The following is a 25,810-nucleotide window of genomic DNA, read 5'->3' as shown; positions in this document are numbered from 1 at the left end:
ATACGCGAAATGTGAGTACATTTGGTAATTATTTATAATTAACAAATATATTGTTATAGACAAGATGCCGCCTTGATTGGTAAAAGAGAAACATTTCGGGAGACACATGGGAGCTCCACAGTTGCACCCCGGCGGCACATTTTATTAGGTTTAATTAAGTGCAGCATTGATAAGGGTCTCTTAACTTTGGGATTGAAGAGAAAATTAAAGTTAATGCTGTTTTACATATGAAGAGATCAAGCTCATTCATAGTCTACACATGTCCATGCAAGACTAGCCCAAAGCATACCAGGACGTTCTGATTTTATTTTTCAGATAACACTAATTTTATGTGGCATGATGACGTCATTTTTTGTTGTTGTTGTTGTCATTATTAGGGATAATGTGGCAATCAACGCCATTGAAGGGCTTTGAGCTGTTACAGCTAAAAAGGCCTATTAAATCTTTTGCAGCATTTTTCAAAAGGTATACTTGGGGTAAACTGAAAGACTAAAACCATTTTAACCATAGGGAAACCCTACCAAGGATCTACAAAGAACAACATGGAATATGTGTCTGAAGAGGATGACGATAAGGTTGGGAACAGGTAAGCGCCCTCATTTAGCCAATTTAAGTCAAGGGCCATCATTACTGTTCTTTCATCATCTCCACAGGGTATTATTACTATCATGGTTATTTGTGAGATTTTGATTATGCCATGGATTATGCCATATTTTATATTTATATCCAGTCTGTCCTCTGCACATCCATCACTGTCTGGTTTAGTTCGGCCACCAAACAGGACAGGGACCGACTACAACGGGCAGTTAGGGCTGCAGAGGAAATCACTGGTGCCAATCTGCCCTCCATTCAGGACTTATACACCTCCAGAGTCAGGAAACGGGCCGGCAACATCACTGCAGACCCGTCACAACCTGTTCCAACTCCTCCCCTCTGGTAGGTGCTACAGAGCACTGCACCCCAAAACAGCCAGATATAAAAACAGTTTCCATAGGCTGTCATTCAAATGAACGCTTAAAACTTAAATAAATCCAACCGTACACTCTTTTTTTCTGCCCTGTGATGGACTGGCGGCCTGTCCAGGGTGTTTCCCCGCCTGCCACTCAATGACTGCTGGGATAGGCTCCAGCATCCCGCGACCCTAATTAGGATAGGCGGTTTGGATAATGGATGGGATGGCTGTACTGTACATTGTAGGTATACTGGTACGCCCTGTCATGTCCATCTACCTCAGGCATGTATGTAAGTAACCTGCTAACATCTATTTCAGCATCTCTGATATATTCTCTTCACCATTGCACCTTATCGCCCCTTATTTCGCCTGCGTAAGTCAATCCTTGTGTATATATCTGAAGATTGTTGTGTTGTTGTGTTGTTATTCTATGTTAAGTACACTGAGAGAGCCAAAAAACCGGAGTCAAATTCCATGTTTGTGCAACCCTACATGGCCAGTAAACATGATTCCGATTCTGATATGATTCTCACAGAACATCTACAGAATGAATTGGATTCACTAACTAATAGCAACATTTATGATATGGGGCTATAGCCAGTAACTTCAATAAAAATATCAAAAACCAGGGCATCCAGGTAGCATAGTGGTCTATTCCTTTGCCTACCAACACAGGGATTGCCTGTTCGAATCCTTGTGTTACCTCCGGCTTGATCGGACGTCCCTACAGACACAATTGACCATGTCTGTGGGTGGGAAGCCAGATCGACCAGAGGAGGCGCTAGTGCAGCGACCAGGACACATACCCACATATGGCTTCCCACCTGCAGACACGGCCAATTGTGTCTGTAGGGATGCCCGACCAAGCCGGAGGTAACACGGGGATTCGAACCAGCGATCCCCATGTTGGTAGGCAACGGAATAGACCGCCACGCCACCCGGACACCTCCACTTTTCTATTTAATTACAGATTTGAAGTCTTTCTGAGTGAGACGTTTGGGTGCAGTTGATTTTTTTATTTTGATTTCATCATGGAGCAGATTTGGATTTTTTTTTTCTGTGGTTGCCAGTGAGGAATAAGTCATTAAACAAATGTTAAAACTAGTGGGGATGAGAAGTCTGTTCGCGTTCAGTCAACTACTTAGCCAGACAAAGCGAGAGGGCTTTAGCTGTGAGTACCCAGAGCCTGTCATTGTGCTGGGTAAACAATGCTGCTGAGAATCAGAGCCGTGTGATCCAGTGAGCACAGCAGCCCAGATCACCGCCCGGATGAGAGGTGGCGTGCACATGTGCTCCCAGGAGCCCATTTTCCTTATGTGTGTTTTAGCCTCGTACCCTCAACTCAGAGGTCTATGGCCGACTGGCAGATGGAGAGTGAAGAGCATCCAGGGTATGTTGCATCCAGCGACCCGGGAGGGGGGGGGGGTTATCAACAGGCCTACTAGCTAATATTGATAGGCCTACATGGAAGAAAAAAGTTTCTTCGCCACTTTGTGCATAGAACTGGGTTTGTTTTTCAAAGTTTCTCTCTCTCTCTCTCCTTCTCTTATTTTAGAGAAGAAAAACATAGAAGAGGTGCTTGCCAGCACACTTCTTGCTCCAGCTTATTCTCTGTGGACCGCTGATGCTAGTGGCTCGGTCAACCTGAGGATAGATGAAGTTTGTCCAGAGGAACCAATCACGGTTCGTCAAATGTTCAAAGCGTCCATTAAAAATTATGGAAACATGATGCTCTCGCCAGCAAGAAGAACAGCAAATGGGAGAAGATGACTTTCTTAGAGTATTGTCGATACTGCAGGAAAGCAGCCAAGAGCTTTATAAAGGTACACTGTCCAGAAAGAGATGCAAAAAGATGTCAAAATACTCACTGGCAAGATGTAAGTAGTGTCGATGAGCAGAAGTAAAAAAAACAACTGTTCTGTTAATGTGCACAGCTTGGTTTAGAGTGGAGTGGGGATACTGGGATTCAATTCAGCAGAATGGTTCCTCGCTGCAGTTGGTGCCATCTTTGCAGGGTGAGAAAGCCACATCACATAACACAGTAACAGCCTGACCAGCATCACATACAGCACTGAGTTGAAGTAAGTAGCATCTGTCCACAATTTACATGCATGCTCATTTTGCGGGCATGCATTTTCTGATGAAATTCATGCTATCATTAATGTGTTATGAAAGGGATTTATGCCACAACCCCCCCAGAAGCTTGCCATTATGTGGCTAGTGACTCCAAGGCTAATATTATTATGGACTATAAAAAGCAGTTGGAAAAGATATTAAAGGTATTGTTACAGGAGAGTATACAACTCTTGATCTACAGGTAAGCAAATCAGCGGTGAATGTCTCTGTTGTGGCGATTATTTAAGTCCACTCTGCCGTTGAATGGGAAAAAAAATCTCTTACAGTATTGTCACGCTATGATATGCTCATGAAAAGACGCACAAGCCTAGATACTTAAGTGCGCCCTGGTCAGTACAGTCTCTCTGATAGGGCAGTTGTCTGTTCTTTCCCTCCTTATCTCATGTCTTCCAGCTCATAGCCCACCAAGGCCATTTCTTCAATTATGTGTAAAGACTTGCTACACTCAGTGAGTCTCCCATACATTCCTCCGCTATCAGCTAACAGTTAACAATGGCCCTGTTTGTTCACATGGAGACGACACTTGATAAGACTACCTTTTTTCTGTTACACATGAACTTTAAGCATCTATCTAAGCAATGTTGACTAAAATCACACACACACACACACATGTATATATTAATATAATATATAATATCATTATTGGGCGGCACGGTGGCGCAGTGGTTAGTGCAGCCGCCTCACAGCAAGAAGGTCCTGGGTTCGAGCCCCGGGGTAGTCCAACGTTGGGGGTCGTCTCAGGTTGTCCTCTGTGTGGAGTTTGCATGTTCTCCCCGTGTCTGCGTGGGTTTCCTCCGGGGGCTCCGGTTTCCTCCCAAAGTCCAAAGACATGTAGGTCAGGTGAACCGGCCGTACTAAATTGTCCCTAGGAATGTGTGTGTGTGTGTGTGTGGGCCCTGTGTGATGGCCTGGCGGCCTGTCCAGAGTGCCTCTCCGCCTGCCGCCCAGTGACTGCTGGGATAGGCTCCAGCATCTCCGTGACCCTGAGAGCAGGATAATTGGTTCGGATAATGGACGGATGGATAATTCTGTTATCCTCTTTCAGTGTTGTGTTCTGTAAATTGTGTAAACACAACATCCATTGCACGTTGTCCGTCTTGGGAGAGAGATCCCTCCTCTGTTGCCCTCCCTGAGGTTTTTTCCTATTTTTTCTCCCTGTTAAAGGTTTTTTTTTTTTTTTTAGGGAGTTGTTCCTAATCCGATGCCAGAGTCTAAGGACAGGAAGTTGTGTTGCTGTAAAGCCCCTTGAGGGAAATTTGTAATATTGGGCTATACAAATAAAATGGACTTGACTTGACTTGAAGTTAAACATGGTATAGGTCATACATGGTCAAAGATACATGGTAAGCAAGCACCATGTATGAATTGCTCTCACAGTCTCACTCTCTCTACATTCTAGATACGTGACAAACGGAGTCATTTGAAAGCCGTCGTGCAGTATAGCGGGCCACCTCATCAGCAACTACCTAATCTCCTGTAAATTCTTCCGACAAAATAGAAAATCATACCGATCATAGTGACACCGGTTGCTGATCTCAGACTGTGACACATGCTGCCTGTTTCCGTATCGGGATAGTGGGAGGAGCTCGTGGAGCTGGGTCTGGATGTTTCTGAAAATGAACTGGATGAAGTCATCAGCAGTCAAGAGAGCTGTGTCCTGATTTACACCCCTGGTACCACAGGCAGACCAAAAGGAGTCATGCTCAGCCATGACAGTGTAGGTTCACTGTCAGCTTGTAAGATTTTCTGTCTTACTCGTGATGCATATCTAGATCACCTGGACTGCCCATCATGCTAGCAGGGCTGGGGACATGCAGCCCGCTGACACTAAACAGGAGTCTTTGGTGAGCTACCTGCCTCTCGGCTGCATTGCTGCTCAGATCTATGATCTCTGGGCAGGCATCCAGTAGGGGGAGCTTGACAACAATCCTTTGTCAACTGCCTCCACCAAATAAAAATCTGGATGTCATCAAATCTACTCAAGCTAAATAGCAGTAAGACTGAGCTCATAGTTGTGGCTCCCAAGGCGCTGCTCTGGAAGGTTGGAGACCTTCTCAACATGGATGGCTGCTCCATCTGCCCATCCCCAGAAGTCCGCAACCTCCAGTCACACATCAAATCCATCACCAAATCTGCTTTCTTTCACCTCAAAAACATCTCCAGACTCCGGCCATTACTCTCAGACTCCGTGGCAGAGACCCCCATCCATGCCTTCATCGCCTCCCGTCTGGATTATTGCCATGGAGTCCTGTCTGGGTTACCTAGCAAAGCCCTACTTAGGCTTCAGTATGTGCAGAATTCAGCTGCCAGGATCCTCACCCACACCAAGCCCTGGCAACACATCACTCCCACCCTTGTCCACCTTCACTGGCTCCCCGGTCAAATCCCGCATTTCCTATAAAATCCTCCTCCTCACCTGTAAATCTTCCCATGCCCTTACCCCCAAGTACCTATCGGACCTCCTCAACCCCTGTATTGCGTCCCGGAATCTGCGGTCCGCCGACGCGGGCTTGTTTTCCATCCCCCACACCAGCCTGCAGACTTCTGGGGATAGAGCCTTTAGTGTGGCAGCCCCCACCTTCTGGAACTCTCTTCCAGCAGAGAAAAAACTCCTGAAAACTCACCTGTTCACCAAGACCAAGCCTCTAGTCACTTCTATCATCCCCAGCCGGCAATCTTTGCTACTTTTATTTTCTGTTTGTGTATTTTTTCTTCTTGTTCTTATCAAGTGTAAAACGTCCTTGGGTCCCTTGAAAGGCGCTATACAACAAAACGTGTTGTTATATTTTGCACAGCCAGACGCTTTCAAGGTAAGCACACTTGGATCACATGAAAAGGAGTCGGCACTGATTACGGCTCAGATGTGTGGCAACCGAACAAAGGGAGAAATTAGTGAAATATTTTGCACAAAATGGTGAGAAATAATGAAAGAAAAATGGCAGTGAGACATTCAGTGAAAAGTGTTGTGGAGACTCAGCAGCCAGTAGTCCAGTGGAGGCTGGTACTGGCTCCTTATCTGAACTACGTTCAAAGAGGGGGGGGAAACAACTTTAAATTGCATTTGCCATATTAATTCACATCAAATTTCTTGCTAAGTGGTAATGCTGCAGAAAACTACTATAAATCTTAAGTTTGGTTTTATCCATCCATTATTCATCCATCCATTATCCGAACCACTTATCCTGCTCTCAGGGTCGCGGGGATGCTGGAGCCTATCCCAGCAGTCACTGGGTGGCAGGCGGGGAGACACCCTGGACAGGCCGCCAGGCCATCACAGGGCTGACACACACATACACACACACACACACACACATTCACAGCTAGGGACAATTTAATATGGCCGATTCACCTGACCTACATGTCTTTGGACTGCGGGAGGAAACCGGAGCCCCCGGAGGAAACCCACACAGACACGGCGAGAACATGCAAACTCCACACGGAGGACGAACCGGGACGACCCCTAAGGTTGGACTACCCCGGGGCTCGAATCCAGGACCCTTCTTGCTGTGAGGCGACCGCGCTAACCACTGCGCCACCGTGCCGCCCAGTTTTGTTTTACCGAACCCAAAATGGATTCCGGTACCTATATTTGGCTGATGCTGTGAGATACTGTAATAAGTTGCGCAAATCGGATCACGCACAATGTGAGGTGAGGGGTACAAGACACAAAATGACCATTTCATGGTCGTGTTTGTCGAGCCACTTCATCTATGAATCAAACTACAAACAAAGGACAACACACGGAGGGTTTCCTAACCTAATATTACCCCTGTGAAATCCTTCACAGGGGTAATATGACTGCGAAAGAGAAGTCAGAAGTGCCCCAGAAAGCCGAGCTGTAATTTATTACTTTCAGCCTCAGCAGACATGTATTCTCTGTTCAGGGAAGCTTGATAACAACTTTAAAAGAAGTTCGCCCTTCCTCCCCCATGGGTGTCCCCCGTGCATGGGAGGAGATGATGGAGAAGACCAGAACTGCTGACATGGGCGACGTCTGTCAGCGCGGAAGCCCATCAAAAGTGCACAAAAGTAAATGAAGCATAAAACTAGCCATACACATTTGCTAGCGTTCTTTTACAATAGAGCTGAAATGGCAGGTTGATTAATCAGATTTAATTTAGGTAATTAATTAACGGATCAAGTCATTTATTCATGAAGTATCCCAAACGTTTGCTTATAAAATGGATACTTAGGGGGGTTTTTTTTCTTCCCGATTGAACCCGGCCAATTACCCCACTCTTCCAAGCCGTCCCGGTTGCTGCTCCACCCCCTCTGCCGATCCGGGGAGGGCTGCAGACTACCACATGCCTCCTCCGATACATGTGGAGTCGCCAGCCGCTTCTTTTCACCTGACAGTGAGGAGTTTCGCCAGGGGGACGTAGCACGTGGGAGGATCACGCTATTCCCCCCAGTCCCGACCGACCAGAGCAGGCGCTAGTGCAGCGACCAGGACACATACCCGCATGTGGCTTCCCAACTGCAAACGTGGCCAAATGTGTCCCCGGAGGTAACACGGGGATTCGAACCGGCGATGCTCGTGATGGTAGGCAACGGAATAGATCGCTACGCTACCCAGACACCCTCACTTAAGGGGGTTTTTTGGCTGCTGGTCAGACTAAGTGAACACGTTACTTTAGGATAATCAGTTGGGAAATTGTGATGGGTATTAGACATTATTTACTCGGTTAATAGGGAAATAATCGATAGATTGATTGCCAGTGAAAATAATAATGACGGTAATCATTAGTTGCAGACCTTTTTCACAATAACTCGTGTCGTCATGTGCGGCTCAGATGATGGAAAATTCGCTGGCGTGCTCTCTGGGTCGGCGTGTCGTTCGCTGACACACGTGTTTCAAGTGCGATATCCTGCTGATAACTCCAACAGGTATCCCATCTTGTTTTCATTTCTGTTAGGAATGCTGAGAATAACGCCCTGATGAGGATGCCCTGGCAGACAGCCTTGTACTGGGAAAGCTTGGTAATAAGGGGGGGCCTCTCCCGCTGTTGTCGGTTCTTCTCTGGAGCAGCACCAACTGGTGGTGACACTGTGCAGCTCTTCCTGGGCCTGAACCTTCGGTGGTATGAGGCCTACGGCGTGAGAGAGAGCACAGGGCCTCGCTGTGTGTCAGGCCCCGATGCGAACAAAATACCAAGGTAAGCGTTTAAGAAAAAAAAAGACAACCAAAAACTTCATCATTTAGTTAATGCGATCCTAGTGATTTTGTATAAGTCCATAAAAAAGGTGAAATAGGGCGTCCGGGTAGCGTAGCGGTCTATTCCGTTGCCTGGCAACACGGGGATCGCCGGTTCAAATCTCCGTGGGTGGGAAGCCGGATGTGGGTATGTGTCCTGATTGCTGCACTAGCGCCTCCTCTGCTCGGTTGGAGCACCTATTCAGGGGGGCAGGGGGGAATGGTGTGATCCTCCCACGTGCTACGTCCCCCTGGCGAAACTCCTGTCAGGTGAAAAGAAGCGGCTGGCGACTCCACGTGTATCAGAGGAGGCATGTGGTAGTCTGCAGCCCTCCCCGGATCAGCAGAGGGGGTGGAGCAGCGACTGGGACGGCTCGGAAGAGTGGGGTAATTGGACGGGTACAATTGGGGGGGGCTAAATAAATAAAATTTAAAAAGTGAAATAATGGAGGACTTTTTTGTCAAACATAGCTGTGGTTGTCTGTCCCTGGCTGTCAGTACAGGCTAGCCGACATAGATTCTGAGGGGACTGATAAAGTTTGCCTTTTGGGGGGGCGCGACCGTTTCATGGGTTTCCTTAATATAAAAGACAAGACAGACGGGAGAAGCAGTGGAGACAGATGGCTGCGGTCTGGAGATTTTGGGAAAGATAGGCGAAGAAGGTTTCTTGTACATCACGGGGAGAATAAAAGGTAGGGCTGTTCCAGTAAACACAAATGATCTTTTCTCAGGTCACCAGTTTCCCGTCAGTACGTTCACATGTCAGACTGCATAGTGTTCTGCACAAATGGGGACGGGCATGGAGTCCTCCATTGTGCTCCGATTCACAAGCAGAAACAATGTCACGTTGCCCTCGCTGCCTTTTCCAGAGTTGGTCATCACAGCGGGGGGGGGGGGGGGGAGACTATTCCACCTATCCCCACAGAGGATGCCGTGAAGAAAGAGCTACCCATTATCAGCAATGCCGTGCTGACGGGACAAGAGGAAGTTCTTGTCAGTATTTTTAACTCTTAAAGTAAAGAAAAAGGCACCACACCTGATGGAGCAAGGCTCGAGCTAACAACTTAATAAGGTGTCATCTTCGCAGCATGCAACATATTCTGGTAGCTTGTAGTTTGTGTAGGCCCATATATAGTGGATATATATACATACCCCCCCCCTTTTTCTCCCCAGCTGTACCTGGCCAATAACCCCACTCTTCCGAGCTGTCCCGGTCGCTGCTGCGCCCCCTCTGCCGATCCGGGGAGGGCTGCAGACTACCACATGCCTCCTCCGATACACGTGGAGTCGCCAGCTGCTTCTTTTCACCTGACAGTGAGGAGTTTCACCAGGGGGACATAGCACTGTGGAAGGATCACGCTATTCCCCCCAGATCCCCCTCCCCCCTGAACAGGCGCCCCGACCGACCAGAGGAGGCGCTAGTGCAGCGACCAGGACACATACCCACATCCGGCTTCCCTCCCGCAGACACGGCCAATTGTGTCTGTTGGGACGGGTGACCAAGCTGGAGGTAACACGGGGATTCGAACCGAAGATCCCTGTGTCGGTAGGCAACGGAATAGACCACCACACCACCCGGACGCCATGAATGTATATTTTTACATTGCTACTCCAAGGGCTCATACATCAACTGTATCTTATTCATACACTACCGTTCAAAAGTTTGGGATCACCCAAACAATTTTGTGTTTTCCATGAAAAGTCACACTTATTCACCACCATATGTTGTGAAATGAATAGAAAATAGAGTCAAGACATTGACAAGGTTAGAAATAATTATTTGTATTTGAAATAAGATTTTTTTTACATCAAACTTTGCTTTCGTCAAAGAATCCTCCATTTGCAGCAATTACAGCATTGCAGACCTTTGGCATTCTAGCTGTTAATTTGTTGAGGTAATCTGGAGAAATTGCACCCCACGCTTCCAGAAGCAGCTCCCACAAGTTGGATTGGTTGGATGGGCACTTCTTTGAGCAGATTGAGTTTCTGGAGCATCACATTTGTGGGGTCAATTAAACGCTCAAAATGGCCAGAAAAAGAGAACTTTCATCTGAAACTCGACAGTCTATTCTTGTTCTTAGAAATGAAGGCTATTCCATGCGAGAAATTGCTAAGAAATTGAAGATTTCCTACACCGGTGTGTACTACTCCCTTCAGAGGACAGCACAAACAGGCTCTAACCAGAGTAGAAAAAGAAGTGGGAGGCCGCGTTGCACAACTGAGCAAGAAGATAAGTACATTAGAGTCTCTAGTTTGAGAAACAGACGCCTCGCAGGTCCCCAACTGGCATCTTCATTAAATAGTACCTGTTAGAGCCTGTTTGTGCTGTCCTCTGAAGGGAGTAGTACACACCGGTGTAGGAAATCTTCAATTTCTTAGCAATTTCTCGCATGGAATAGCCTTCATTTCTAAGAACAAGAATAGACTGTCGAGTTTCAGATGAAAGTTCTCTTTTTCTGGCCATTTTGAGCGTTTAATTGACCCCACAAATGTGATGCTCCAGAAACTCAATCTGCTCAAAGAAGTGCCCATCCAACCAATCCAACTTGTGGGAGCTGCTTCTGGAAGCGTGGGGTGCAATTTCTCCAGATTACCTCAACAAATTAACAGCTAGAATGCCAAAGGTCTGCAATGCTGTAATTGCTGCAAATGGAGGATTCTTTGACGAAAGCAAAGTTTGATGTAAAAAAAATCTTATTTCAAATAAAAATCATTATTTCTAACCTTGTCAATGTCTTGACTCTATTTTCTATTCATTTCACAACATATGGTGGTGAATAAGTGTGACTTTTCATGGAAAACACAAAATTGTTTGGGTGATCCCAAACTTTTGAACGGTAGTGTAAATGTTGTCTCAACATTATGTAATTTCTTTTTAATACAGATCTCCAGCTGTCTCAGCCAGAGCTTAATTCAAAGAGATATGATGCTCCTAGTTACACACATATTCTAAATATTACACATATGTTGATCCATCAGGAAACAAGTCCCTTCACAATGTTTTATAGCGAGGCTGTAACAGTAATTTATACGTACAACAAATACAGCTGTCGCAACCTGAGATTACATGAATGATTTAGCAATGTCTTTTAATGTATGGTACGATTTATCAGTGGTTTTGAAAGGTGTCGGATAGAGTAACCACAGAAGCTTTCCAGATATTTAGATCAGTTTACAGGAATACACAAACATATGGCATGCATTACTGTGTGAATCTTTAACCCTTTATAAGAAGTTGTTAAATAAATTAGCATCTCCTATATACACAGTGTTGGGGAGTAATGGAATACATGTAATGGCGTTACGTATATAGAATACAAAATGTGAGTAACTGTATTCCAATACAGTTACAATTTAAATTTATGGTATTCAGAATACAGTTACATTCTTGAAATGAATGGATTACTTAATTTTTTTTTCTTTGGTGCCATTATTTTTAAGAGGATTGCGACACAAAATGCAGTGAAAGTGAAACCTAAATGTTAGTCCAACAGTAAATTCAGTAAAGCAGCGTGCTATATTTTCATCTTTGTCCAAGGTTTTTCATTCTAACAGCTATGGAAATAAAGAAAAGGACATTGAAAAGTTCTCTTTTTTCTTTTTTTTTTTTTTACCAGATAAAAAAAAATCATAGATCTTATGTGTTTACATACTCTTCTAGCCTTTGTTAATATATATTTAAGGTGACTCAAATGCATTCAGCCAGCTGATACAATAGAAGAAACAGAACAGTCTACTCAAGTAAGTAGTATTGTGTGAATGCTACATAGTATACAGTTACACAAAATGTAAGAAAATATTAAAGTAATCCAAAGTATTTAGAATACGTTACTCTCATTGAGTAATCTAACGGAATACGTTACAAATTATATTTTATGACATGTATTCTGTAATCTGTAGCGGAATACATTTTAAAAGTAACCCTCCCAACACTGTATATACAGTATTTCATGGGCCATGTGCCAATTCCAGTAAACACTTTGAGCATCTTTCTTATTTGACTTGTATAACTTTAAGTGTCACAGGTGATCAACAGTCTGGCATTGACGACTTCAGATTAAAATGTTAAGCAATGGTTACATTTGCAAAAAGAAAATCGGTGATAATTAAAGAGAAAACTCACTGTAACATATTTTCAGTTTTATTATTATGATTAAAACATAATCAGGTTAAGACAATCAATGGAACATAAAATGTTCTATATATTAGAATGGAGGCCAACAATAAGCCTACACTTTAAATAGATAACATCTTGTATTGCACTAGGCCGTTGATGAATCTGTATTTCACAAGTACAGCAACTACTGTTCAAGAGTTTTAAGATAGTGCTTTCTTGTTTACAGAAGGAAGCAAATAAAACATTCCAGAGCTTCAACTCTTCAGACTCTTTACAGAGGTACATATATTGCAGTTTGGTCAAAGACATGATCAGATACATTGAGAAATGATGGGAGGGAGAGAGACCCAAACCTTTGTAGTAGCTTCATAACTGTTAGTTTCCCTTTAGTCCATGTCTTGTATTCTTTCACATATCGCTGAGGTGAATTCTGAACACTTGGAGTTTCCGCCCAAGTCTTTTGTGAGAACCTTGAAGAGAGACAATAAGCACATGATTTGAAGGCGTCAGCATCTTAAGAGGAAGAGGATGTAGGAGCCATGTATTTGATTTGTGCTGAAGTGTAATATTCCTCCGAGCACTAGGTGGTGTGTGGTAAAGGCCGGGGCGGGCCACAGAGAATTTAAGTTCATACCAGTAATCACAGGTGTTGCTAACTGGAAAGAGGCAAACAGTATGGCTGAATTTGTTTTAACTTTGTGTTGAAAACTTATTGGAAGTGACGGACACTACGGAGTATGGACACTGGTAAGAAAATAAACACATTGTGATATAAATTATTGGTAACAACTGGTTATAAGGGCGTCCGGGTGGTATGGCTGTCTATTCCGTTGTCTACCAACACGGATTTCTGGTTCGAATCCCCGTGTTGCCTCCGGCTTGGTCGGGTGTCTCTACAGACACAATTGGCCGTGTCTGCGGGTGGGAAGCCAGATGTGGGTATGCGTCATGGTTGCTGCATTAGCGCCTCTGGTTGGTCGGGGCATCTATTTGGGGGGGGTGAACTGGGGGGAATGGTGTGATCCTCCCACGTGCTACATCCCCCTGGTGAAACTCCTCACTGTCAGGTGAAAAGAAGCGGCTGGCGACTCCACATGTATCGTAGGAGACGTGGTAGTCTGCAGCCCTCCCTGGATCGGCAGAGGGGGTAGGACAGCGATCGGGACTACTCAGAAGAGCGGGGTAATTGGCCAAGTACAATTGGGGAGAACAAAAAAAAAAAAGGGGGGGGGTCCCAAAAAAACCCCAAAAAAATAAAACAAGATATAATTTTTCTGAGTAAACGTCTAAATAATTCGGCCCAGTTAGCGGCCAGCAGCAGCTAAAGTACAGGACTTAGTCACTACAGATGAGAAAGCAATGGTATCTACCCTTTTGTCTCTAATGGTGTCATAGCAGGCGGATTCGATCTTCTTGCCATAATCATGCAGGCCCATGTGCCGCAGCATCATAACTGCACTGAGCAGGAGAGCGGTGGGATTGGCCATGTCTTTTCCCGCTATATCTGGGGCAGTTCCATGAACCTGACAGGAAACAAAAGGGCAATGTGGTTCATCATCACAGTTTAAAGTCAAAACATTACGATTTTTAGAAAGATGGCGTATCGGTACAACAGGGATGGATTTAAATGAGCTGAATGTGGACTAAGGTACATTTTTATTGGGTAAGCTAACTTGGATCATGTGAGATGAATGGAATGGTGGGGCAGGAGAAAAGGGGAAGAGACAAATCCCTTACTCACCGACTCAAAAATGGCAACACCATTTGTACCTATGTTTCCACTCGGAGTCACTCCAAGACCTCCAATCAATCCAGCACAAAGATCACTGCCAGTGTACACGTAGACATGTAAATCTCACCTCCCAATATACCATGATGTTACCCAACTTATGGACGGTTTCAATGAGAGCTTCTACAAGCAGTTGGTAATGGTGGAAGTGAGTGCCAATGAATCCCAGTTCTTGTCAATTATGTTTCATAATCATTAACATTAACCTGACAAGCTTCTGCTTTATTTTATTTTTAGTTCTAGCTGTTCGGTTATAATTGCTATTCATTTGGACATATTTCCACCTTTACTTTGCACATCATTCAAAGTCAGCTATGTAAAAGGCTTTTGGTAGTTACTTGGAAAAAAAGGGATTTACCTCAGGATGTCGCCATACAAATTGGGCATTACTAGTACATCAAACTCCGAGGGATCCTGTACCATCTGTGCAGAAAATGAAAAGGAAATGACCAGTGCCAACATTAATCAAAACGAAAAATAGGTAAATATTTGACAAAAACATTTCTTGTCGTATAGCTGGACACACACACACACACACACATATATATATATATATATATCAGTTATATCCAAGACTAGCACTTGGTACTTACATTAAGGCACACAGTATCAAGGTACATCTCACTGAATTTCACATCTTTGTACTTTTCAGCTGCCTCTCTGCATTTCCGTAGAAAAAGACCATCTGACATGCGCCTATAAAATATCAATTGAGAGAAATAGTTAAAACTAGAATAAAAAGCTTTAGAATGACAAAAGGTGATCTTGAATACTGCTTACATAATGTTTGCCTTATGAACAGCTGTAACACTGGCCCTCTGGTTATTTCTGGCATACTCAAAGGCATACTCCGCTATGCGTCTGCTTGCGTCCTCTGTGATGAGCTTAATACTCTGCACAACTCCATCAACAATCTGAAACACATTAAAAAAAAAACCCCAAAAGCATCGCAGTCATTCCTAACCAGTTTGAATTATGTGAAGAAATTACAATGCCACACTAGTCACCAAACAACAAGTAAGCAGAACGTGTAAAACAACTGCTGGCGCTGAGATGGAGAGAAGATATACAGTAACTTAACGCAGAGCAATTTCTTAGAAAATGTAACGGGCATGCATCTAATATTGTAGGTGAGATGATAAAAGAGCTGCTTTGAATTCATTGCATGTCTCGAGAAAAAAAAAATCCCCAAAAAAACCCAGGTACTCAACTTTTGCTTGCATTGTTTGAGAAACAAGACAACCAAGAACTACCAACAAGCACTGATGCCGAGAGAATGGCTGAGAATAGCATGCCGCATGGGTATGGCAATAGATGACCTTAAGGGACCACTAGTTAGAGCTCATTAGACAAGACTGACAGGGGCACATAGATCTTACAAGGTCCAGGGACTCAGACAATTCCTGGAACCTATAACATCGGATATGAGGATGAGGAGATACTAGATCTTTACCTTCATGCAGACATTAAAAAAAAGGTAGGTGGAAGAAGAACTGTGATGTACAATAAAAGGTAACAACTAGACATGTGCGGTAGTATTTCTGACCACATGTTCTATTCCACTGTATTCTCCCTCAGTGTTCTCCCGTATGGTGACCAGGTTCACGTCGGTATAGGGGGTCTTGTAGCCCTCAATGGACACACAGGGGCGCACATTGGCGTAGAGATCAAATGTTTTTCTCAGCAGTAGGTTCATAGAAGGATGGCCAGCAGCGATTGGTGTCTTCAATGGACCTGAAGATTTAAAGATCCTTGTTTTATTTCACATGACTGGCTTGCAGATGAGTCACCTGAGGATCCTGTAATCTTTACTAATAGCAGTTTGACTCAGGTCAAGTATTTGTTTCTGCCCTGCATTGTGTACTGCTTTTGCCAGTTATTCAGATCATTTGCGCATTCATGGGTGTCAGTCTTACATAGTATATAGTTGTTTTTTTCATCATTCCAAGTAGTTTCCCAAATTTCTACAGGTAAAATGGATGGAACTATAGCATATAATATATATCCCAGTTATACTGAGGATTGCAGCTTGTCACTGGAAATGGATTGCTGTATGTATCACTGCCATTATTAACAATAACTGTCGAGGCAAGTTCATGATTACAAACTAAATCTAAAACATGGCGTACCTTTGAGACCAATCTTGCTTCTGTCCATTGAGTCTCTAGCATCAGGTGGAATCATCCACTTGCCGCCTGGCCCCTGGATTGCTGTAACATTTCTCTCTTCCCACAGAATAGGTGCCTATGTCAAGAGTATTACATACGGGTTAGATAACACGCCATAATATGTATATATTACACCTCCTCCAATTAAATTCAACACAAATACCAATGCAATAAAAATAGGTCCTACAGTGTAGTCTGACAGATAGAAAATTAAAACCACCCCCCTGCCAGTGGCTAGTAACCTTAATGCCACTTATGTAGGTCACTAGCCATCAGTTAGAGACCCTTTTTTAAATCCAAAAATATATTAAAAATGGCTAGCGATATAGTTAAATGTAGCAGGAAAACAAAAGTAAGTTTCTTTCTAAGTCAGTACTGACTTTGGCAGCTTCAAATATCTTCATAACAGCAGAAGAAATCTCCGGACCAATTCCATCACCAGGGATTAAAGTAACAGTCTGCATCTGTTCGGCAAAATAAAGAAACAGATAATCCATTGATTAAAGGTTTGAACTGACACCTGCCAGTTGGAGAGAGGCGTGGGAGGGGTGCCTAAATTAAATACATTTTCTTGATCATGTAGAGGTGAACTCTTACAATAACAGTCTTCAATTAATGTCAGCCTTACAGGGGGATGCCTACATTTACATTTTCTCATTTAACAGGTACTTACCTCACGGATGAATGTCCTGGATCGTGGAGTCTCAGACTTTACAGCTCCAACAACCCGAGACACCTGAAAAAGAGAACAGGTCACAGATATTTGGAGAAAAGGGTTGGTTGGTGCCGAGTAGGAATACTTACAATTTTTTTAAAAGTTAGCCTAGCAAATGTTCTAACTTGGCCCAGTATCCTACACATACACGCACAAAAAGAATGGAGCTGTGTGAAAAGAAGCAAGATAATAGAAGGTAAATAATCACATGGACTATATTTAGACCATACTGGTGCATAGGATATCACATGTGCACCGGCTGTATCGATTCCCCATTTATCACCACACAGGCTAGATTCTGTAGAAAGTGTCCACATATAGAATGTTAGGGTATAAAAATGCAACTTTTTGCAATTACCAGGTTTCTAATTAATATTAATCTATGTGAGCTAAAGACATAAAGTCATTCATCCAAGCACCAAGCAGTGAGGTGCTTCAACAATGAAATCATCAAAGCTACGTATAAAAGCCAAACGGGGAACATGAAACCACGCTTTGCTGTTTTTGCTCAGTAATAGGTGGCTTGCTCATGCAAAGCCCAAAGCAATTTAATTGCTGAAGATGGATAATGGCTACACTATTTCCAAATACAGGTGTTTTAAAATGTATTTAAAAAAAAGAAAGTCATGCTTTAAAACAGGTTGTCAAAAAAAAAAAAAAGCTTTTTGGTTTCACAGTTGCCGTGTTGGTGCTCGGCTCACTAAAGCAGTGTATACGCTGAAAAATAGAATGAACCAAGGACGATGAATCTTAAAATTTTACATTTAATGCAGAATATCATAATGTACCCTAAGAGTATGGCTATGAAGCTTGAAATGCATGTTATCCAAAATAGAGATGAAATAGTAACACTTGCTCAAAGGGTTGCTCGGGTAACACAGAGTAACATACAGAATGAAGCTGATCGTGCAAAATGAGACTGACAGCCCAGGTAGACTTCTTGCACATGGAAGTGTGTTTAACTGGAGGAAACACCGATCTATCGAGCATGATAGATCGGTGTCTAAAGCCGAGTTATTGGGGGTGAAGGCCGATCTGTAAAGGACATTGAGAAAGGGGGAAGGTTTTTATTTCCCATGTTAATAAGAACCCTGCTATCCATTGTCTGGGGATAGCGTCTCATCTGGCTTATTAACGCTCAGTGTTAAGCATGCTAGCAGGTTAGATAGCCAATGCTGACTGATGGCAGGGGGTATCTTTGTATCCCGTATGGATAAAGGTAATTTTATATGCCCACGGGGGGGGGGGTATGCAGAGATGGTCAGATAACAAGCTGGCTCCAAGCAGTGGCAAAGATGAGGCTCAGGGCTGGAACAAAGTTTTGTTGATGCCAGTAGTGGATCTAGAGATTTTTTTCCTGGGGTAGCAAAGGGGTGGCAAGACTGTGTCCCAGAGGTGGCAGCTGCCACCCCTTGCCACCCTGTAGATCCGCGCCTGTGAGGGGGAGGGGGATTCTAAATCGGCGACTTCTGTTAGAGATGAGTTTGGTGCGGGTCTCATTGACCTTCACCATGCATGTACATAAAATAAACTTTAAAAACATATTATCTGATTTATAAATGGGGTGGCAAGACTGTGTCCCAGAGGTGGCAGCTGCCACCCCTGTTGCCACCCTGTAGATCCGCCCCTGGTTGATGCTGATTCGTCCCCTTGTAAAACTATCCAGCTCCACTGAACTGAAAGAGCAGAAGAGCCAATCGAAATGTCCGTTGCAGATTTGCCCTCTAAAAACTAAGGAGGGGGTGTTTGTACAGCTAGCCTATTTATTTATTTATGTTTCCCTAAATAGCAAACCAATGACGTTGCTTACTTCGTGTGAGTTGATTTTATTCTTGTCATTGATCGATACACCCAATTTTCTCAGTAGATTGAGAATCTGTGGATTTTAAATCAGGGCATATACAAGAAAGTCTGACATTAGTTATATGACATTAGCTGGCAAAGGTGCGTTAAGCGATTTTAGCCTAACAAAGGCTGGGGGAGCGCGTCTTATGGTCCCCTCAGCCCCAAGTACCCCCCAAACCCCCATTTCAATGAACTTACCTAAACGTAACCTAACCTGACTTAACCTCCATGTCTACCCGACACTAACCTTAACCGACAGCCGCGGGGGCTGAGGGAACACAGGGCTGGCCCCCAGAAGTGGAAGAACCCGGTCCAGAAAGTAAAAACCCTAACCGTGTCTTTGCTCCACCCATGTACTAAACCATCAGATTGCACTGACTAGTTTCCCCAAATCAGCTGGTTTAACACATGGATAGAGTAAAGACACGGTTAGGGTTTTCACTTTCTGGACCGGGTTTTGCCACCTCTGCTGGCCCCTAGGTTATTAACTATGTAAACTACTAATAAGATCTGCACGCTTCCGGATCCCACCGCTGCCACCAATGTAACCGGTAATGTTCTTGCCTGGTGCGGGATTCGATACGGGGTGCACTGCACCACAAGGCAACGTCGCTACCCGCTCGGCTAAAGGGTCAGGGGCTAGCTAGGGGCTAACGTGTCCTATCAGTAGTTTACAACTACGTTCAACCAAGCTAACGCTAGCAAAACCGGCTGGGATCAGAGGACTTGGCGCGAGCCAAGGTTACCCGTAGAATTAAAAGGGAGGCTCGACGTTTATCACCATACCAAGCTCTACACGCTCCGATTTAGGATGACGTCCGATTTGGATTAACGCTTAACGGCTGTAAACTGCTGCGTAGCTAACATATTAACATGCTAACCGTTACCACGCAGGGGTACGTTGCCATAGCTACAGCAGGCACACGCGTTTAGCTAGCTAGCCTTCCGTTTGCGGCGCCCGGCTGGAGGACGTTGAAAGCCAACGGCCGAAAGGACTCGTCACAGCCTCCCCGTCACGACCTAACCGTCTGTAACTCGAATCTACGCTGGCGTCGGTCGCCGAGACGGACCGCCGAGCTCACCGACCCGCTGCGAAACACGTCTGTAGCTCACCGTTGACCTCCATGCGTTGCCGGCCATCCTAGCACGCAACGTCGGGCACGGAATCAAAGCCGCAAGAGGGACGAGCACCGCGGCGCTTCGAGGACGGGAGGAGCCCTTCGCTTTACACCGTTGCGCTTCTACTGTTTCGCCGCAAGGGGGTTAAACAGCGCAAGACGGTCGCTTGTTTTGGCATCCGGCATCATAAGAGGAACATTGTTGTAGTTCTCTTCAAAGTCAAATCTCCGGATGGTTCCGCCGTTTCTGACGTCGCGCATTAGAGAGCCGCTCTTCCGCTGCAGGTGGCGCTTGCCAACAGCCGTCGGTTCCACCAAACTGCTATTTTCTTTTTCACCACTAGGGGGAAGCAACCAAATAGCGTGTAGGGTTTGCTCTGCACATTCCCCGTCCCATCTGAACGTCTCACAATGCGCCACATACGGCAGATAGGTAACATACAAAGGAAAATAAGGGTATACAAGAGTCGGTCCTGAAAATTACAGATTTTGTTCCATCACTTATTTGCACAGTGATCGAGTCTTTAATACACCAGCTGGCTTGGCTGATCTCAATACCACTGGAGTGGAGGTTGTATCCAGTTCTCCCAAAATATACTGCACAAATGGTGTAAGATTTAATATATACGAACTTAAATATAGTACATCTCATGAGCACTGTATTTTCCACGTGCTGATGGCAATACCAGCAATAAGCTTTATGATAGAAAACAAGTAAAAACAACTAAGACAAATCTTCAATCGCTCTTTGCAAAAAAGTTCAGCTTCCAAAGCAAAGTTTACAGTAGATAAATTCCCAAAATAATCCAGCAATGCAAAATGGAAAATTTAAAAATTACTGAAAACTTATAAAAAATTTAAAGCAGCATAGCTGTCAGCATATATATGCAGGCTACAGCGCAGTGCAGGATGTACACTGTTCAAGTAAACACATCTTTAAAGCAGCCTGAGGGATGTCACTATGGATAAAGGCTGGAAACCACAGTTGTATCTTTCCCAAAGCCTAATGCATAGTAGGACAGAAAGGTAACTTCTATAGATGTCTCACTATGCAACACTGAGCATGTGAGTGTCTAGCAATGATGCTCAGTCAAGCATTTGGATATAGCATAGCAGTTTTAAGAAATTCTACAGTACATCGAGCATATCGTATTGTCTGGATATCACAAAAAGAAATGCCACACACAAATGTTTCCAAATAGCCCATTTCAGACAGCATACTGCTTTGGTTGCTTCTTCAGACTTAGAGATCTTTCAGTTTGTGAAATCATATGTGTTGCTCTGTTGTTGAGGAGTCTGCATTCATGAAGAACATCTGTGATGAGCAGGAAGTACAACAAGTATTACAGGATTTGATGTGATATGCAAAGTCTTCACATTTAAAAACTGGTTACTTTAAGGTAAAACATTTCTTTATAAATTAGCCCTGGGCGTAATAAGACTTCTTACCACTGAACTGCTTGTAAGCTTCTTCAATAATTGCGTTGTTTGTCCTCTTAATCTCCCAATAGCTATCATCCACCCATGGCTTGCAATCAGGATGTTCAGGAAGTTGCCCGTTCTTGTATAAACCAGCTAAACATCGGTAGAAAATGTTTAATCTTTTGCTCTGTCACATTACCGTTCCATAATATCTAGTATTTGACCAAGGGAAATTTTATTCAAATTCAGGCAAACAAAACAACCACATCACAGATATGCCAGAGAAGACATTACAAATTTGTGTATGGAGCAAGAATAAGTTACATCATAACTTAATCTACTGAAATATACTGAAATGTAGCATGTAACATCAGTCACAGTACACTGGAATACTGCACCTTTGATGGTATCATCAATGTCTTTGCAAAGTTGGTACAAGTCACTCCCGCGTCCAACCACTCTTTCACCTACAATTGAAAAGAAACAAAAAAGTATGCCTAAAATTCAATACGTAGTCGAGGTGACAGAAGCATTACTCGTGCGTCTGGAAATAAATGCATGCAAAAATATCTTACCGTCCAGCACCTTGATATGAGGGAACATCTCTAAAAGTATATTTCTATAGGATGCACTCCTGCAAACTGAAACAAGACAGGTTGTCATAATCTCACGTAACCAGATTTCCTGTCGGCATTTTTATTTAAAAAAATGCAACAATCATTTACCTGGGTTGGTATAATTATATGTGTTGTCTTTAAGTCGTATATTCTCAAGCTTTCTCAAAGATTGAAGACAGTGGATGTTTTCAATACTGTAGAGAGACATATTAATTCATTTTGAGAATGTTTAATAGTTTTGCTCTTCTTGAGATTTCTCCCGTTTTTTTTTTTCTAATAAGGTTTTTCTGACGGAGTTTTTCCTCATCCGAGTTGAGTCTAAGGATAGGGGGTGTCGTACATTGTACTGATTATAGTTGTGATTCTAAGGCCCTCTGGGACAAATTTGTGATTTTGGGCAATAACATAAACTTGACTTGAAAAATAACAGTTGAAATATTTCACATGAAGAAACAATCACAGGTACAGTTGTAGACCATTATTATATTTGACTATGTCAACTGATGTAGTAGCTTGTATGGTAAATTGGGGGATGATTCTTTGCATTAATAAATTCACATTGCATAGTAACAATCTAAGTATGTACTTGGAAATGGATTATAAAGTGATACCTGGATATGTTATTACCAGCCACATTTAAACTTTGTAAACTGTCACAACCGGAGAGGGGTTCTGAAATTGGCAAAGCAATTCAAAATATAAATTTTTAGTCAACAAAGCAAGACCTCTTTTGTAAGCTCTAAATTCAGACAAAATAAAAAAGTAACATGAATTCTTACCCAAAGTAGAAATTCTATTGGCAGACAAATTGAGTACAGCTAGCAGTCGCAGAGATGCAAGAGGAGCTAAACTGGTGATGTTATTTCCAGAAAGGTCCAATCTTTCCAAATTTATGCACTCCCCAATACATCCGAGATCATATATTCCTGTGAAAAGACACTCATTAAATATCTGAAAAACAACACCCTTTTTAAAGAACAATGTTATTTTAAAATATTGATTTCAGCTTACCAAGACCTCTACATTTGAGAAACAAAATCGACTCCAGATCAAATTCGCCTGTGCGTGACTTAAGCAGCAAAGCGGTTATCTTCTCAAAGTCTGCATCTGAAATAAAAGGAGAGCTGAGAGAGCAGTGCAGAGCAGAGCACAAGTTCACCTGTCTACTCTTATATGCATAACTCGGTCACACACTCCACGGTTGTGCGTCACTGCCGCAGCAAGGGCCAAGAACAGTCTTTCCTGATTACAAAAGAACAAGAAGAGGAGCTATGAAGTCATCTATGAAGACTAGGCTTTATCTCAACTAAATAGGCCACAAATTCCAGATCTAGCAGATCATAGGGGTTTTCTCTGCAGGCTCCTAATGAGGTGGTCTGATGGCCCTGACTGTTGTTGTTTTTGTGTGCTTGGGATGTTTACCTCGGGAGCTATACTGGGGATCATTTCGTCCCAACTCAATCTGTCCAAAACTTTCAGCATGTAGTGTCACATGAGCTTATCAGAAATACTGCCAGCCTGAATCCTTGGAACAGGGTTGCATATTAATTAGACCAGTGGTTCTCAACCTTTTTGGGGTCCTGGACCCCCTGTGTATTTTTGATCTACCCTGAGGACCCCTCCACCTGATCTTGGGGGAGGGGGGTTGCAATTTGATAGAAACAGTAGAAACTGCATTTTAAATTGCATTATAGCATTTATTCACTCTTTGGGGCAAAAATAAGAGCTTTCAGTTGTAACTTAGATATAGTTAACAAAACAGAATTCTTATGCAGTAACTTTCAGATATATGTAACAGAACAGAATATGTATTCAGTAACTTTCAGATATATGTAACAAAACAGAATATGTATTCAGTAACTTTCAGATATATGTAACAAAACAGAATATGTATTCAGTAACTTTCAGATATATGTAACAACAGAATTTTTATGCAGTAACTTTTAACAATGCAAACGGGAGCGAGATCTCTTATTAAAATACAATAAATTACACTTGTGAAACAAATGTAATTAGAGAAAAAATTCCTGTTACCCTTTATAATTTAGGTAGATAAAGGTCTCAGTCACATTTGAGTCAAATAATCCTATTTCTATAAATGTCAGGATCTTTTTTTAAAGATATTTTATTTTCACGGACCCCTTGCAATTACACCACGGACCACTAGGGGTCCGCGGACCCCCGGTTGAGAAACACTGAATTAGACCAACACGTTGGTTGCAGGTTAATCAAAGGTATTGAAATTAAAATCATTTTATGCCCCCCCTCCCTCATTTTAGCAAGATGGGTCATTTAACTAACTTTGTGATGGACTCGGTTCTGCAGCCCGGTGCCGTAGTAGCGCCGTCACACGGCAGCTAACGCAGGGAGTGGCTGGAGTTGACCAGCAGCGCGTAGAAGCCCCGTCTCAACCCACCTGCAGCCGGCCGGTGCCCGCGTCAGTCCGCCACGCAGGAGGCGGACGGCGGCGTTAGCTTAACGGTTAGTTACGGTAAACTACTAATAAGACGCGTTAGCCCCCTAGCTAACGGGTCCGACCCTTTAGCCGAGCGGTTAGCGACGTCGCCTTGTGGCGCGGCACAAACCATATCGAATCCCGCACCGGGCAGGAAAACAACCGCCTTCCATTATGTTCACTCGAGAGCTAACTATCGCCCCGGCTAATGCGCTGACGCCAAGGCAGCGAGCCTGGTTACGTGGCCGTGTTTTTTTGTGTGTGTTTTTTCTCCTCAGTGAAAAGCAAGTGGATGGGTTATTGAAAGAGAGAGAAAAAAAGACACCATTTGTCTCGGATTCTGACGCTGTGTGAAAAAAAAGGACCGACGTCCATGAGCCGACGCGGGGCTAACCGCTAGCTTAAACTGTTGTGTCGGCGTAGCAACGAGCGATCCGTCCATCGCCGCTTACCTTGTTCTTTGTCTCGCTTGGAGTCCATCCTTAGCAACCAGGCTGCCTAGTAGCCTACCTAGTAGGTAACCAAGGAAGAGCGGCGTGACCCGTTTTAACCAATGCAGTGACTTGCCCCAGACGGCGATTGTTTGGGGGTGGGGGGGAGTGGGGGGGTGTGGGGGGGAGGGTGTAAATTGGTACTTTGTGCAGGACCCGCTGACGGTACTGACGCGCTGCCGCGCCGCGCGCAGGTGGGGGTGAGACGGGGAGGGGTGAGACGGACGACGCCCTCGCCGCACGTCGCTTCGCTGTGTCGGGGGGGTTGGGGGGGGGGGTTTATAATAAGGCGCTGGATGGTTTCCGTCGTGCAACAGGTTTCCCCCGTCTCGTAAAAAAGTTTTAATGTGGTTGGATTTTTTTTTCTTTTCTTTGACTCCGCATGCAAACGCAAATGACAAGAGTCGCGATTCACACATTTAAAAAGTACATTCGCCTCCTGTCGGTTTTTAGACGATATTTTAACCGCTATGCCCAAAACGTGGCTGAGGTTGCCATGACAACAACGAAATAACATCTTGTTGCCATGGCAACAAGATGTTATTAGAGAGACAGTAAGCTCAGTTGGTGGCAGCGGAACAAGCAACGTGTAGGAACCCCGCTACAATGTAGCGGTTTGGTTATCCACCCGTCTAAATCTGCCTCCTCTTCATCCTGCCAGCTAACCGCCTTCCCCCCTGCCCCTAAACCCCCACTCCAACTCCCTCCCCCCCAAATGCTCAGAATCATCTGAAATGCCGAGAAAAGTGGTTTTTAGCCGTTTTTAGAAAAACGCATATTTTGCATAATTA

At 43.9% G+C, this 25,810-nt stretch overlaps 3 protein-coding genes across 4 annotated transcripts; 1 reads left to right on the top strand and 2 right to left on the bottom strand.

Annotated features, from left to right (window-relative positions):
* The first annotated feature begins 542 nt into the window (after positions 1–542).
* Positions 543–9,342, top strand: acsbg1 (acyl-CoA synthetase bubblegum family member 1). The gene is given in 19 exon segments (XM_056282479.1): positions 543–586; positions 2,280–2,326; positions 2,508–2,678; positions 2,681–2,775; positions 2,887–2,897; positions 2,899–2,967; positions 3,114–3,231; positions 4,488–4,564; positions 4,628–4,805; positions 4,861–5,008; positions 5,870–5,898; positions 6,973–7,080; positions 7,976–8,244; positions 8,754–8,758; positions 8,761–8,921; positions 8,923–8,974; positions 9,152–9,174; positions 9,177–9,256; positions 9,258–9,342. Coding segments are annotated over 19 exon segments (1,770 nt in total).
* Positions 9,343–12,413: 3,071 nt separating this feature from the next.
* On the bottom strand, positions 12,414–20,419 carry idh3a (isocitrate dehydrogenase (NAD(+)) 3 catalytic subunit alpha). The gene is made up of 11 exons (XM_056281235.1): positions 20,030–20,419; positions 17,030–17,092; positions 16,737–16,820; positions 16,318–16,432; positions 15,735–15,922; positions 14,969–15,102; positions 14,782–14,884; positions 14,547–14,611; positions 14,141–14,225; positions 13,770–13,922; positions 12,414–12,869 (listed from the first exon to the last, which is right to left on the bottom strand). The coding sequence occupies exons 1-11, from the start codon at positions 20,054–20,056 to the stop codon at positions 12,786–12,788; spliced, it is 1,101 nt and encodes a 366-aa protein (XP_056137210.1). The 5' UTR covers positions 20,057–20,419; the 3' UTR covers positions 12,414–12,785.
* Positions 20,420–20,506: 87 nt separating this feature from the next.
* lrrc61 (leucine rich repeat containing 61) lies at positions 20,507–25,114 on the bottom strand. Of its 2 annotated transcripts, XM_056281236.1 has the most exons (9): positions 24,981–25,114; positions 23,085–23,180; positions 22,853–22,999; positions 22,685–22,745; positions 22,182–22,267; positions 22,032–22,097; positions 21,855–21,923; positions 21,484–21,609; positions 20,508–21,349 (listed from the first exon to the last, which is right to left on the bottom strand). In XM_056281236.1, the coding sequence occupies exons 1-9, from the start codon at positions 25,006–25,008 to the stop codon at positions 21,243–21,245; spliced, it is 786 nt and encodes a 261-aa protein (XP_056137211.1). In that variant the 5' UTR covers positions 25,009–25,114; the 3' UTR covers positions 20,508–21,242. The 2 variants fall into 2 exon arrangements, with proteins under 2 accessions (XP_056137212.1, XP_056137211.1); XM_056281237.1 differs by lacking the exons at positions 22,182–22,267; positions 22,685–22,745 and having other exon boundaries at positions 20,507–21,349.
* Positions 25,115–25,810: the final 696 nt, after the last annotated feature.

The sequence above is a fragment of the Lampris incognitus genome, chromosome 6 (assembly GCF_029633865.1).
Source record: "Lampris incognitus isolate fLamInc1 chromosome 6, fLamInc1.hap2, whole genome shotgun sequence".
In the NCBI taxonomy this organism is placed as follows: Eukaryota; Metazoa; Chordata; class Actinopteri; order Lampriformes; family Lampridae; genus Lampris; species Lampris incognitus.
This window is presented reverse-complemented; position numbering and strand designations above follow the sequence as displayed.